The sequence below is a fragment of the Stegodyphus dumicola genome, chromosome 1 (assembly GCF_044657685.1).
Source record: "Stegodyphus dumicola isolate Sdum_Otavi_A_Nest chromosome 1, ASM4465768v1".
Taxonomy (NCBI): domain Eukaryota; kingdom Metazoa; phylum Arthropoda; class Arachnida; order Araneae; family Eresidae; genus Stegodyphus; species Stegodyphus dumicola.
The window spans coordinates 134,737,914-134,754,611 of record NC_140768.1 but is presented as its reverse complement, the minus strand read 5'-3'; the positions used below and the strand labels follow the sequence as shown (position 1 = coordinate 134,754,611).

The 16,698-nt window shown below is 29.8% G+C and overlaps 1 protein-coding gene across 2 annotated transcripts in view; it reads left to right on the top strand.

Annotated features, from left to right (window-relative positions):
* LOC118193761 (uncharacterized) overlaps positions 1–10,365 on the top strand; it is a 108,247-nt gene extending 97,882 nt beyond the window's left edge. The window contains exons 19-20 of one of the 2 annotated variants that reach the window (XM_085820982.1): positions 2,737–2,916; positions 10,222–10,365. In XM_085820982.1, coding sequence (XP_085677108.1) covers positions 2,737–2,916; positions 10,222–10,263 — 222 coding nt within the window. In that variant the 3' untranslated portion in view covers positions 10,264–10,365. The remainder of the gene's footprint in view (positions 1–2,736; positions 2,917–10,221) is intronic. The other variant, XM_085820986.1, reaches the window with a different exon arrangement.
* The last annotated feature ends 6,333 nt before the right edge of the window (positions 10,366–16,698 follow it).

Sequence of the window (16,698 nt, the reverse complement as noted above, 5' to 3'; positions counted from 1 at the left end):
GTGTAAAACGTTTACCCATGCGCACTTCTGATAGTGAAAAAAGTGACAGAGAGGTTATTGAAAACGAAAAAATTTCGATTGACAAGTAAGTCGGTATTCTCGACACAGCAATTACAGGACTTGAACAGTGGAACTTTGTAACTGAACAAGAAATTATGTCTGTTTATAGAATTAAAGAGAAAGTATTAGTACAAAAACGGAGCAACTTAAACAACTTACATTGAAAGAAATGTTTAGTAAAGTAAACAAATAAATATTGAGCCCCCCCCTTTTTTTTTTTTTTTTTTTTTTTTTTTTTTTTTTTAATTTTGATACTCTTTAGATCATAATTGCTCTTTATTTCATAAATTACGGTTTCATATTTTTAATTGTATAATTTCTGCATGCCATCTTACCAGATTTAAATTGATGATCTATAATCCGGAAAAAAACCCTAATCCGGAATCACTGAAGTCCCAACGAGTCCAGATTACGGACTTTATACTGTATATAGATATACCCACTTGGCTTCGTAAGCTCAGTTTTTTTTTATTCTTATATGTTGGTAAATTATGCATTTTCTGCTTTAAAAATAATTGAATTATGTTGTTCTTATCTTCCAGTTAAGGTTTTCATGCCTTTAGTTAATCTGCATGCAATAGTTGTAGAATTATTAACAATTTAAGACCAGCTTCAGTATAGCCCACCTTTAAAATATGGCGAATTTTTTAGTTGCCAAAGCGAGTCAAATAGCGTGTTTTGAAAAATGGTTGCTATCGACGTTTCCGAACGAAACTGCATGTTTCAAAAATGGCGATCATCTTGTTTTCACTAGAAATCATAGAGAATAGAAATAAATTTATTACTATTATACATGATTTTAAGAGAAAGAAAAAAGTTAAGGAATAATTAATGTTAAAAGATTGTAATTTTTAAAAACAATGCTGAAAATCTTTAGATATTTCTCCCTTAACAAATAATTATGTAATTAAGAATTAATTAACTGTAAATAAAGCTTACAACAGGCAAACCAAGATCTTAACCTAATTGATGTCTCAGCCCCACACTTTTTGCATCTCCAAGTACTACTTCTGGATGACTTTTTATGACTAACTAACCCACATGGTATCTTATATTTTTCACAACAAACTGTATCCTTTCTCAATTCATCAAAAATCCTCTAAATAGTTAATACTCTCTATTCATACATAAAATATCTGTTTAGAATACCCGCTTTCCCAAACTTTTACGCTTGTTTGAAAATTTCCACCTTAAATTTTCCTTTAAGATCTCCTGATACTTAATTACAACATCACTAACAGCAGGTTTACAGCAAGCTCTAAGTGCAAAATTCTCACCTCCAAAGTAGCTAAAAATCTTATCTCCAAAACAATATTCTCTACAATGTCTGAGTGTTAAATAATTGCCGATAACAGTGCTATGAATTTTGTATTTAGATAGTTAATTTGAGTAGAATTATACAAGTAATTAAAATTGTTGTATTTCCTCATGCAATGCAGAGCGAGACAAATTTTAAGAGAAGGCCATGCCAGAAAAGTAAGGATACAGGATCACGTGCATTTAACTTTGAGTAAACAAATATGTTGGTAATTTGTATTGAAATTGAATAAACATAATTGACCACTATTAGCTGTAAATGTTAGCTGTAACCATTAATTCCAGAAATTTACTTTTGTTTACATTGCATTTGCTAAATGGTATGGGTTACCACATATCATTTATCACTATGCTAGGCAATATTTTTTGATGAAAAATCTGGGTGGGCTATACTAAATGATAGCATCCAGCTAAGCCTAATTTTTGTTATCATAGCAGCTTTTTTTTTTTTTTTTTTTTTTTTTTTTTGCATTTGAAACTTAGCAGAATAGTGAATGAAGTCAGTTTCTGCACTTTCAGTGTCTTTTTGCCAAGTTTTGCCGACTAACCTTTCAGTTTTGTACACTGAAAAATCTGCTTTCTTGAACGCTGGCTGATTGCTTGTTTTTGTGTAGAAACTCTAATTTTAATTGTAATTTTTTTAAAAATGTTTTAACTGTATGTGGTGTTTTATACTTTTCCATATTTTTAAATTTTTAATAAAAATATTGAGGTTTTATGTATTTTTGCCTTTTTTTGGAGTGACAGCTGAATTAATTGAATGAGAAATATAGCTGATGAAATTCAAGGAAATAAGTTTCAATAAAATGAGCAGAAAATACATATATTTTAATATTCTTTACAAAGAAGAAAAAGAAAAATTTAATTACAAAGAAGTCATGTGGTATCCACACCAGATTTGCTTTTACAGTATTTATGTTGTGTTATATGTGATCAATATATTTCTGAAATTTTAATTTCAGTTTGATGTTGATGTTGGCTTTTGTCGAGCTTCTCGATTACATAAAACATTGCATTCATTTTATAGATTCATATTAACTTATTTTTCTCATCATTTTCTTTGGTGATAAAAGGAATTTATTTCTGTTATATATTTTTTCACAAGTTTCGATTTTTTAAAAACTTTGAAGGGATACTTTGGTATAGTACTTTCATGTTGTGTGTATTCCACAACAATATTGTTATCTTATTTTTTTGTTTGTTTGTTTGTTTGTGTGTGTGTGATGATAGCCATTCTAACACTTAAAACAATAATATATTTCTTTTTTATAACTGACATTAAATATACAAAGTATTTTTTAAATCCCACACAGTGTTTTTTTTTTTTTTTTTTTTTTTTTTTTTTTTTTTTTTTTTTAGGTCCATACAAATCTTTTGAATATTTCATCAAATCCAAAGAAATATTTAAAAGCTGCAGAAAATCCAACTGGAGTTACTGCAGCTGATTTGCTGAAACAGGGCTTGTCAAATCCATCCGAGTTCAACAAATATAGAAATGAAATCATTAAACAACTGAAGACAATATTTAAAACTAACCTGGTATGATTATTTTATTATTTAATTAAATTAATACAGAAGAATAAATAATGTTTGAAATATTTAGCAATTAATTCTGTTACCATTACATGTAAAAAGAAATAATAAAATTCTCATTTTTCATATATATCAATGAGCAATATATTTATGAACAAACATATGTCTGAGGCTTAATATAAAATACCAGCATTTCCTTTGTTGTCTTATTTTGTTTTGTGTAGTATATTTAGCAGTTCAGCAGTTATTAAAAGTATTTAAGAAATGAATGTTTATTATGATTTGAAATCCGCTTTTAGCAGATTTTATCAAGACTATTTCTGGAAAATTATACCATAGCATGTTTGACTATCAAATATAGCTGATGACAAATATTGCAGATTGCTTTTTGTGAATGATGGTTACATTGAGCATTATGTTATTGTGTTGTAGAAAAGCGGCACATGATAATAATACAATGGAAATATCAATGGAAGCTACATTGATCAGTCAAAGCACTATGACCAGGGTTCGTACGGTCCTTAAAAGTACTTAATTTTTCAAAAATGATTTTTGGTCCTTAAAAGTCCTTAATTTTGGCCAAAATGAATAAACGGTCCTTAATTTTGCTCATTTGACATTTCTTATCATTTCTAACGATTGCCATTCTATGTGTGAATTGCGATTTCTCATGAATATGGAATTAAAATTGCACGGCTCTTAACCAATCTGTCAGCGGACTTGCGTTGCAAACGATAAAAAAAAAAAAAACAATTAGCTACCCGAACAAAAGTATGGGTGTCTGATTGGCTATTCACCCAATCTTTCAAAACAGGTGTTATCCATAAATTTAGGCAGATTGTGATGAAAGCGTGAAGCCGGAAGTTCTTTAAGAGGCGAAAGTGATGATGAAGGTGCTCGAGAAAAAAAAGGGGGGATTCTGAAAATATTTGCCAAAAATTAGAGCAAACCCAACCTGGAAGACCACAACATTTCCGACGCCAATAAGAAGGAGATGCCTGGAAAGTGCATTTTCAATAAACTGTGGCTTCATCAAGCTGACTACAAAGACTGGATATTGATGGATGGCAATCCTTATAAAGCTAAATGTGGTCTTTGTCTGAAACAAATTGAAATTTCTATAATGGGAAAATCAGCGCTGAAAATTCACGTGAAAATTAAGTTTCGTTTTATCATTTCTATTTGTTTTTACACGGTTTTCCTTAGCTTAATTTCTGTGTTTGTTTCAATTAAGCCATAAATTAATTTTTTATCACCTTCTACGGAGTTTATTCTCTTTTGCACATACTATATGTATGGGATATCGGGATTATGAGTTTACTTCTGCAGAGGGTCTGTTATCGATTTCGCGGGAAATCTGTTGGCTCCATTTCGATTTTAGGTCGCCAAGGGCAAATTCAGTAACGCTAGCCGAGAAAAAGTGAAGTTCGGAAATACGTTTTGAAGCTTCAATAGACAATTAAGTATTTGGTTTAATCCTATGCTGTTGATAGTAATGCATTATTTTTGCTAATGGCGATACAATTATTAGTTGAAAACAACTAACTAATTAAAAAATTTTAATATTTTTAAAGCTGAAAACAACTAATTGAAACTAATTTTCCTGAATTAACTAGACGCAAAATTAACTTTCATGAATTACTAAAATTATTGGGTAGAAGTTTAACTGAAAATATACATTCCGTTTACGGATATTAGATCATTTTAAATCTAGTAAGATGGAACGTAGAAATTATAAAATTGAAAATATGAAATCGTGATTTATGAAATAATGAAGCATTTATGATTTAAAGGGTATCAAAATTTACAAAAGAAAAGAGCTTAATATTTATATGTTTACTTTATTAAACATTTCTTTCAATGTGAGGTGTTTGATTTGTTTTCTCTGCTGATACTTTAGACTAATACTATAGACATATAATTTCTTGTTGAGTTATTAAGTTCCATTGTTCAAGTCCTGTAATTGCTGTGTCGAGAATTCCGTATAACTTGTCAATCAAAATTTTTTCTCGTTCATTAACCTCTCTGTTACTTTCTTCACTATCGATATCTGTATTTTCTGGATTTAGAACCATACTACAGATTTCGCCCTCCGTTAATTGATTGATGATTGGGGCATTGTCATCGCAATGAAAAACTTCTGTTTAACTTCCCTAAATTCTGCCGCCTGGTGCGGCCATGCGAGCTCTGGCGCTGGTTCTGGTTTTATGGGAATAACAGATCAGTTATTCTTAAGTCAAATAGCACTAAATATAATCGTTTGTCCTATGAGTATCATTATCAAAATCTATTTTTAGCATAAGGAAAGAAATTTCTGTTAAATCTCCCCTTGTCAACATTTTAGCGCATTAAACTTAAATCTGTAATCGGATAATACTCTGTTATTTGGCGTCGCTGCATGAGTCATCACTCAAGTTGTCATCCGTTGATAAACATGTGGTGATGAAAGCAAAATACAATAAATAATGATTCGCGATTTTGGCATCAAGGATATAAAATATTAGTTGCTGTAAAATTAATAAATGTTTCGGTATGAGATTATGCCAAGCAGATACGCAGCTATGGAGTCAAGTTACTAATCACACAAATTTATGCTAAAATAATTATTTCTTCAATAATGAGATATTTTATTTAGCGCCAAACTGAGATTAAGAATCGGGATTTCCGACATGTTTTTTATGATGAGGAAAAAAATCTAATGCGCATGCGTAAAGCATACCCCTTCCCTCCAAAAAAGCCCTAAAAAATTGGTTGGTGGTGGCTTTGAGGTCCGGATTTTAGATCATTCCAGATATTGGATGTCCGGATCTCGGAATTTGTACTGTATATATATATATATAGTAAAAAATGTATATTTTCAGTATACATTTCTTATTATATATATAGATTTCTTTATATATACATATATATGTGATACTTAATTTTACTAATGCCTTGCATGTAATGCCCCTTTTAGCTGCAAAACATCTTTCCCTTCTCAACTGCAGAGTTTCTTCTAACAGTATCATGAATTTTGTCAGTATCATGAAGTTAGAAGAACCATCTACTTCAGGAAAAGATGTAACTGCTAATTCAACATCAATAAGTGTAGAAAATAATAAAATCAGTTCTTTTCTTTTCAAATCTGAAGTTACAGATGCAGAAATATTGTGGGCTTTTAATTGCATCAGAAGCCACTATTCTTTTAAATCGTGCGATGATATTGGGCCGTTATTCACTAAAATGTTCCTGGATAGTTCCATTGCAAAATAGTTTTCATGTGGTGAAAAGAAATGTGTTTATATCTGTTATTTTGGTCTTGGCCCTTATTTTAAAACTTTGTTACTAAAGTATTGTAAAAATGCTGAGTTTTTTACATTACTATTTCATGAGACTCTTAATCTGACAAATCAAAAGAAGCAACTAGGTATTTATGTGAGGTACTGGCATCACGAAAATAAGGTCAGAACTCAGTACCTTACTTCTGCATTTATAGGGCATGCAAAAAGTGAAATTATTTTATCCACATTTTATGAATGTGTTGAAAAACTAGACTTGTCAAAACTCTTACAAACTCTGGTCCTGCAGTAAACTGGAAATTTTATGATTTATTGCAACAGGACTTGACAAAAGAATATAACATTCAATGCTTGACATTAGGGACATGTAGTTTACACATTCTTAACAATGCTTTCAAGCATAGGATGTCATCCAGTGGCTGGGACATTCCATCATTCTTATCCTCCTTATATTGGATTTCCTGCGAGACGTGAAGATTTTTTAAGTATATCTGGCTTAAAAAAGCTACCTGTGAAGTTCTGCTTTTACCGATAGTTGCAAAATGTCCCAGCAGTTGAAAGAGCCATTGAAATATGGGATGACTTGCTACTGTACATTAAAGAAGTTGAAATGGGAAAGTTTAAAAAAAATTCATCGAAATCCTCCTCAAATATTTTGGAGGCAACTAAGCAACTAAAGATAAAACATTTCTTATAAAATTAAATTTTTTTCTCTCTCTGTCGAAAATATTATTGCCTTTCCTTGAATATTATCAAAGTGATAAACCACTTATTCCCTTTTTTGCTGAAGATATCTTAAAACTTGTAAATGATTGCCTTCAGCACTTTAAAATTTTGAAACTAGAATATTCAAAAATAACTAAAGCAAAAAATCTTTATAAATTTAATTTTAATAATCCAAATTGTTATAATTGTTATAATGATAAAAGTAAAGTTTATTTGGGATTCATTGCTGAGCAGTTAATGAATGATAAATGCAGCAAGAAGGATATTTCACAAGCTGAAAGTTTTGTATTGAAACAAGAAGGTCAACAATGTGTCTTAACAATAGTACAACACTTAATGTCTAAATGTCCAATAAATTATTCTCTTATTCGAAATGCACCTTGTATAGACCCGCGATTGATGGTTAGAAGTCCAGAAAAAGCCCAGAACAAAATAAAATAGTTCTAATGGTATTAATGCAGAATAAACGTGTTTTACAAGATGATTGGGATGAAATTCTGCTGCAGTTTGGAGAGTTTCTAGACAAAGTAGTTAAGACAAATTTACATGAATTTTCTACTTTTGATCCTCAAAATCTTTCTCTTGACAGATTTCTCACTTCTCTTTTTCATGATTTTCATTATTCAAAAGTATAGAAAATAGTGAAAATGATTCTTATCTTGTCACATGGACAGGCCTCTGTGGAAAGGGGCTTCTCTGTAAATAAAGCAATTGAAATTGAAAATTTAAGTGACTCATCATACATTTTTCAACGCACAGTATTTGATTACATAAAATTTTCTGGAGGTGTTCTTAATATCGAAATTAATAAAGAAATGAGATCAGCAGCAGCTTCTGCAAGGTCTAAATATATGCAGTATTTAGAAGAACAAAAATCTTTAACTAAATCTGAAAATTCAAAGAGGAAACGAAATATCATTGAGGAAGAAATTGATTATATGAAGTAGACGAAAAAATTTCTTCAAAGGGAAATTAAAGATATTAATGAAGAAGTAGATGCTTTAGCAGATGAAGCTGAGACCAGCATAAACATTGATTTGTTTATCAAAGCAAATGAACTTAGAAGAATAGTTAAAGAAAAAGAAATAGACATAAATAAATTAGATGTTAGCTATGTTAAGCTGAAAAGATTTCAGGTTTAAAAAAAGCACAAATGCTTTGTATCTTTTATTGTACAGTTTATTATTCTAGTATCTTTCAAAAAACCAAGGAAATAAATTGTATGTTTACAAATCAGTTATTTTAATCTGCAAAATATTCTTACATTGTGATTATAATAGTAGTTGACTGTGTTTAAATAAATATCAAATAAGTTAAATAATAATCATGTAAATCTCTAAAATAGTGACTGTTATTAGTGTAAAATACACTTATACATGTTTTTAAAGAAATTATGTTTCTAATTTAATGTTATCTACTTCATAACTTGTAGGGAGTTAGTTTAATTTTCAAAATTGTTTTATGGTAAGTATTAAAATGAATTTAATAATAGTGCATAATACACACTTCTGTTACTTTCTTAAAGTGAAATTACAACATGAAGTCGGTTGTACGGATAATTGCTTTATTCTATTCGTTTTTTTTGTTTGCTGATAGGTTCTTAATTTTTTCTTTGATGGTCCTTAAAAGTCCTTAATTTTCATGTAAGGAAATGTGTACGAACCCTGTATGACCCATGCAGTGTGAGAATGGTGAATGGAAGTAAGGTTGAAAGACTAATGGCTCTCAGGGAATACTGAAGCATCATTTGGGGAATGTTCTCATGGCATTTCTGAGACAAGTGGTTGTTGTAGAACATATTACAACAGATACAGACTACATAAGTATTGTTACTGAACAGTTACACCCTTTCATAGCTTTTGTCTTTTCTGTTAGAAATAGACTCTTTCAACTGGATAATGCTTCTTTTCACAAGGCTGAAATTGTACTGCAGTGGTTTGAAATGCATTCTGATAAATCCCTGTTGATCTTCCGAGTAACTAGATATTAATCCTGTTTCAACACATCTAGAATGTCATGGAGAACCAGGTCAAAGCTCACCAACGTTTTCCTTATAATCTGTTGGTATTATGTGATCTCTGGTGGTCTTTCTCCAGGTATATACAAAGGATTTACAGAATCCATTCCATGACAGATAACAACGTGGTATTGGGAGGATGATTATAACATTTTGCCAAACAGTGTGCATTGTTTTATTTTAAATACTTCAATGATGAGACTGCAGGAGAGAAAAGAAAAAAGCATTTGATAAAGATTTTATAGGACATAGAACATGCTATGACTGTAAAAGAATTTCAGAGCCAGTTTATGGGAAGTACTATTCAGTAGAAATATAATATAGCACTAAAGCACATTCGGATAACCAAACCAAAGGGAAATTTATTGTAAATTGTAGAGAATTCCCATCACTTATGTGACTGTTAATATTAGGATTCTGTATTTGAAATATTCAAGGAAACTAAAATAGATACCCCATCCTCGTCTAATGAGAAGTGAGTGTGCAGTTCTACTCTATCAATGTAATTCTGTATATGAGAAACATGAAATTTTGTTTGCATTTGTTTGTACCACTGATGAAAAATGAGTGATGTATTTCAGTGTTAAAAAGAAAAAATTCTGGACCAAAAAAGAAGTGTAGAAGTAAATTGTGAAAACTCTTATGCATCGAAAAAACATTTGCTAAAGTGCTAGTTTGATGCATTATGGATTGTTATGATTAAACTGTATTATATGATTATGTCTATGAGTTGGAAAGTATGTTTGCAGTACTGAAGGGGATGATGCCATCATTGTTTAATTGGCTGAATTCCACTAGAAAGTGCATGAAAAATCAATAACTGATATAGGTTTAGAAACTGATGCTGCTCTAAGTTAACTGCCCTTGATTATGTTTTGAAAAAGAAACTAAATCTGGAAGTTGCTTGGAAACCTTAGCAGATTTTGTAAATTCACTTAGATGTACAGCAAAAAATTTGAAAATTATGATTCAATTTATGGTAAATGCCTTCTCTTAATGGTTAAAAAAATGAAAACTAATATACATTAGAAAGCAACTATTTTCATCGTGACTTCATTTCTGTATCTCACAAAAATTGTTACTTATCCTTTATTATAAGATGTGTAAATAAATAGCAACTATCACAATTTGTTTCTATTACATGCATTAAGTATATTATTAAAATATTGAAAAATTATGTCCAATGATTATATGCACTAAAATTGTTTGAAAATGAATATACTAAAATACATATGTTATATTTATGCGTACTAAAATTATTTCTAATATTATATTTATTTTAATTTTCAGGACGGATCTTTAATAAACTCTGGTTACAAAGCAACAGTTTAAACACAGAAAATAAACAGAATCAAAATTTGAATTAATATATTTCTTGTCATTTGAAACTATATGTAAATATTCATTTGTATAATAAAAATCAGAATATGCATATTTTTGTTTATTAATTTGAAAAGTGTTAATATGTAATTTTCATTTTAATTTTGCATTAAGTTTAATAAATAGTGCATGCAAATCCACATTGTATGGATTAACAAACACATCATTAACCTAGCATCTTTTAACATAGAGTCAGATTCATATTTCAAACATGAAATTTAGTTATGCTGATGATGTATGAGAACATATTTATTCACTTCCTAAGTACTTGGTTGCTGCTGTACCTATTACTGACTTAATAAGTCAATTGCTCTTCTACAGAATTTTAATTGAATATATTAAAAGAAATATTTAATTATATTTGAATATATTAAAAGAAAAGAAAATTAAATAGTCTTCATTTGTGAAAGCTATGAGAATTATGAAATATTTAAAATTCATTGCTTGAACCAATTTTCTAATGTAAAAACATAAAAGGTATTTGTTATCAAAGGTGAAGATCAAGATTTTAATATGATAAATCAGCAAACAGAGAAATGGAAAATGTAGAAAATTTAATATAAAACAATACATTTTGGATAAATTGCATTGTAATATTAATTAGAAATGTTTTATGAATTATATCAGTCCTTTAAAGTCTTAATTCAAAGTATTAACCACTTCACTTCCAATGTTGGAAAAAGTTCCCTCATACAACGGTGACTTTAGCTCTGAATATCACTGAGAGTTCCTATGAAATCTGCATTTTATCAAAACATTTGGATTCTTGCATATGATATTTAAATGTTATTCCTTATAATATAAACAAAAAAATCCTAATACTTACAATTAATTATATATTTAAATTATTTCCATGCAATAATGAAGTTAGAAACTTGAATTTAAATATCAGTGGCTATTTTATCCTATAGCCATTTTTACATACAAAATTTTAAGCAGCTTACATTGCATGAAATGCTTCTAAATTCTGAATGCTTGTTGTAAGCACTGCAAGTTTTACATCTATAGAATAAAATAATGAAAACGATTTATAATAGCAAGGCAAACGCTCAAGAAATTTAAATCAATAAAGTTTTAGAACATTCTGATGCAATTCATGCTCATTTAAAGTTTGAAATAAAACATTTCATTTCAACACGTTGCTCCTGTATCACATTTGATACCATTGGCCCACTAAGAGAAACTGAAGTGTATCATACCCGACACTCTGGGAGTGAAAAACTCTTTAATTTATACTAGTCTCTAATGAAATTAGATTTTAACCAATATATTCAATCAGGCTAAATTTAAAGAATTTTGTTTATATGAGTGTAAAAATATTTCAAAGCTTCATTCAATTTAGAAATTAAATCATATGGGAACAGGATACTGATTTACTAAATGTAAAATGCTTGACTGAGATTTATCATATAACTTTACTTGAAAGTTAGTATTCTTATGACTGGACACATAGATATCCTTAGCTTTAGATAATTTTATTATTATTATTATTATTACCTGTAGTCCCAAGTTCAAAATGCAGTAAAACTGCTGTGCTTTTGTTGTATGTTAAAGCATACACACTGTATAATAGATAATAGTGCAGTGTATCTAACAAAATTCTACAGTGAATCTAAATTTCTACATGTGTGATTCAGCAGTATTTCTGTCTAAATCAACATTCAGTTTAGTTTAAAGGGGAATTTATTAGAATACCAAAACAAATTAATCTAACCTATATTCTATTTAACATCTTATCAGCAGCATTCAAGCTGCATCAAGCAAATTGAAAATAAGTTCCAAAGCTCACACTGTTGCCACTTAGTGTTCTCTAAATGAATGCAGTGCATTTGAACATCTCTCAATTCAGACTTGCTAGTCTTTCAGAAGTAAAATCGCAGAATGTTTCTGATTTGTTTCTTTAAAGGTATTTATGTGGTGTTTGTTAGCAGCAGCAAACAAAAATAAGCTAGATGTATTGCCAAACAAAATGCGAGTAATCCTAAGCACTTTCTTATTGTGTTTTACATCTGTAAGTATGTTTGCCCACAAAAACCTCACAGCATCCACATGTTCTGAGAAATTTGGAGAAAGGCTTGTTTGTTGTTGGCAGTAAATGCTGTATTATGTGTATGAAATTGTATTGATATCTTTAACAATGGCAGATTTAAGTTAGGACCAGAACAAAGATAATCATTTAAAAAATATTGTTTTTTCAAATGGCTGGGTACATAAAATACAACTCTTAAGGGTTTGTCAGGTCAAAGAACTGCTGGTGAGGCATGTAGTAAGTTCTTCCCGTTTCTTGAGAACTTTGATCATTTCCTCAACTATACCCACTTTTAAATGCTGTTCTGTAACTGACCGATCCTGCTGATGAAGCAGTAATACCATTTCTCAACCTTTTAGCCAGTTTATTAAGGTGAGCTTCGGCATTAATGAAAATTGTTTTTAAATCAGATGAATTCCCAAGGAAATGTAACCTTATCACTTTTTTTTTTTTTTTTTTTTTTTTTTTGATTTGATTGTTTTGCTAAAATTCTTCAAAATATCATTATATATTTTACTGCTTTCCTTTCGGTTTTCTCAGTGCTTTTAATTCCCAAAACTGCTTTAACTGGGTTGTTAAAATAATTGGCTCAAATGTATCGTTATCGTCAAAATAATCTCCATATTTAATAATTCACCACTAGCCTTGAAGGGCATTGTTTTGGAAGGTTTGCTTTTTTTAAAACATATAAGTATATGTGTTAGTACTTCATGATAATAATCTCTACTGATCAGAATAGCAATAGTTATCACCGTATTCACAACAATCAGCCAACTGTAATACTCATAATCTTTTATTTATTTTGGAAACTAAGATATCAGGAAAAGATAAGCTAATTGCACATTTTTGGTTAGTTTCTAAACCTTCAATTTCTATATTTAAGAATGGTTCATTTCTGTTTTTCTCATCAAACCATTGTCTAACAAAATACAAACTAGTTCTCACTTACCCTCATCAGAGAAGGGGCATATCATTATAATACACATTTGTAGCACTGTACTGTGGAAAGTTTCAGGTTTTAATTGACTGATCTGAACATCTTCTTTACCATTATCACATGTATATCCAACTATTTAATGGAATTCAGATCTCCTTTGAAATAATCTTTGAATAATCAATTAAATTTTCTTCTTAATCCTCTTTATGGCTCACAGGTTGCACCAAGATCATCATTGTACAATAGACAATAGTGTGGCATGCTGTGAGGTTTTTGTGGGCAAACATACTTACAGATGTAAAACACAATAAGAAAGTGCTTAGGATTACTCGCATTTTGTTTGGCAATACATCTAGCTTATTTTTGTTTGCTGCTGCTAACAAACACCACATAAATACCTTTAAAGAAACAAATCAGAAACATTCTGCGATTTTACTTCTGAAAGACTAGCAAGTCTGAATTGAGAGATGTTCAAATGCACTGCATTCATTTAGAGAACACTAAGTGGCAACAGTGTGAGCTTTGGAACTTATTTTCAATTTGCTTGATGCAGCTTGAATGCTGCTGATAAGATGTTAAATAGAATATAGGTTAGATTAATTTGTTTTGGTATTCTAATAAATTCCCCTTTAAACTAAACTGAATGTTGATTTAGACAGAAATACTGCTGAATCACACATGTAGAAATTTAGATTCACTGTAGAATTTTGTTAGATACACTGCACTATTATCTATTATACAGTGTGTATGCTTTAACATACAACAAAAGCACAGCAGTTTTACTGCATTTTGAACTTGGGACTACAGGTAATAATAATAATAATAATAAAATTATCTAAAGCTAAGGATATCTATGTGTCCAGTCATAAGAATACTAACTTTCAAGTAAAGTTATATGATAAATCTCAGTCAAGCATCAATGTTCTATGATGAATTTGAATATTGCATTTAAATTTCTACATGTATGGTTCAGTGTTATTTCTGTTTAAATCATCATTTAGTCTAGTATAAAAGAAAACGTATTGAAATACTAAAACAAATTAATCCAATCAAGAATATATTTCACATCTCATCAGCAACATTCAAGCAAATCGAAAGCAAGTTCCAAAGTTCACACTATTGCACTTAGCATTCTTCTCTAAATCAGTGGGCTTCTACTGATTTTCACGTTGTCATTCACAGGCAGAGAAATGTGTCTCTTCAAACCGGAACACACGTGATAATGGCCAATTCATGCATGCACATACAGAGACTGTTCTCATTTTTTTTTTAGATGATTTTGCTTTGCTGACAAAAAAAAAAAAAAGTCTCCTTGAGAAAACATATTTTTAACTGTAGTTATATTTTTGAAACTATAAATTATCATCTGCTACCTGATAGTTTTATTTTCGTTCAAAATCTCGCTTTTAAAGATGCTATGGAAGGCTATGTTTGTGTTCTTTTTAAAGAAAATCATTCATATCTAGTCATTAAAAAACATTGTGAAAGCCATTATTTTAACAAAAGGGAAAAAGCCATCAAAATTTAGCTTCAAGTGGGAAAATTGTTCCAAATATATATCCAAGAAAAAGGAATGTTTCAAATGTTACAAAAGTAAGATCTTTAATGTTAAAAGAAAATCCGCCAAGTCAAGGGACAATTGCAAAATCATTAAAATGCTCAGTGTCAACTGTAAACAAACAAAGTGATTAATGCCGATTTTAATTTTAAAAAGGTGAAAAAACAATGTGTATCATCTTTCTCCGTGATATATCGCTAAACGCAAAACATGCTGCAGAATTCTTTATCTGGATAAAAATGGAAAAGTATTGTTACATTAGATGAAGCTTGGATGTACTTAAATGATTGCAATAAAAAGAGATCCATTTATTGTCATCAAAGAGGAGAAAAAAAATCTTAAAACATGGTTCAAGGAATCTAAAGAAAGTTTTTCTGAGGGTTTATTATCGTTGCTGGTTTTTCATATAATGGCAAATTAAAGAGGGTAGGGAAAATGTTGAGATCAACTCTACATATTATCAAAAACATATTTTATACTCAGTTTTCAAATATGAAAAACCTTCTCTATACACACAGTGTGTATCAAGACAAAGCAAGCAGTGACATGTCAAAATCTGCAGTTAATTTCCTGGAAAAATGGAACAAGAAACGGGTATCAAAGCCATACCCTTCACTCCTATCACTACTACTCAATCTCCTGATATATCACCAATGCATTTTTGCACTTTTGAAAAGCAGGTTATCCAAACGTCGACCTACAACCTCCTTAGACTTTGGAAGGCTGTTCAAGCATAATGGGATAAAATACCTCTTTTGATACTACAAAAGGAATTACTATTGTCTTGGAAATTACAGTGCATAAAGATGGTGAAGAATAAGGGTTTTCATATAGAACATTTAAAACATAAAAAATTTAGGTAAAATATTTCTGTAATTACAATGAAAATCGTCTAAAAAATGTGTCAACAAACAGCCTTAGTACTATACACGTGTTTGAATACATAAGGATTTCTAGGTTATATTTTTAACCATTATTTTGGTAAATAGGTAGAAGGTATGCATTTGCTATAAAAATATAAATAGTAACCACAGAGATTTTTTGTTTTCTTATTTAATTTTTTTTCCCTCTTCTTCCCCTCCTTCCAGAAAAATGCTTTATTCGACGATTTATGAACAGAACAGTATCTGTAAGCCGTAAAGATAGCTAAACGAATATTTTTTTGGTAATTTACACAGTTTTCAATGAATTGGTGACTTTTTGTGGGGGTATAGATAATCAGGAAGTACCATGATTATGTTATAGTTTTTATAGATGAACAAGATAATTGAAAGATTTGAAGACATTTGCACATAAAAATAATGAAATTATTGTTTGTTTATTACATTAAATGGGAAACAGCATAAAGGTTTACCAAAGTTTTGCAAGATAATTTCATTAATTATGAAGAACTGCATGGCAGAAAAAAAGTGTGTGTACCTTGGCAATCAAAATATTGTCATCCTTTGAATTTTTCAAGTCATTAGTCACAAGATTACTAATTTCTGAATTTCAGTTCTGAGACAAGCAAACAAAACAACTATGTACAGAACAACAATGTGAAATAGAACAACAATGAGGTAATCTGATGGATACAACGGATAATTTTCTCTCTTATAATATAGAACCAATACTGAATTCCCTAATCCATCTTAGTTTAGCATATTATTATCACCTCTAAGCAATCCACTTAGCTTGTCCTTAGAGTGCTAAAAATTTTTCTTCATATAAATCAGTGTTAATTTTTAAATTGTGGTTTATGAAGTGTTACACAAGAACACTGTAGTTTTAATAAAGTGGATTAACTATATATGTAATATAAAAATATGTAAAATAAAAGATTAGCTTATTATAATTATATTATCAACTTATTATAATTAAAAT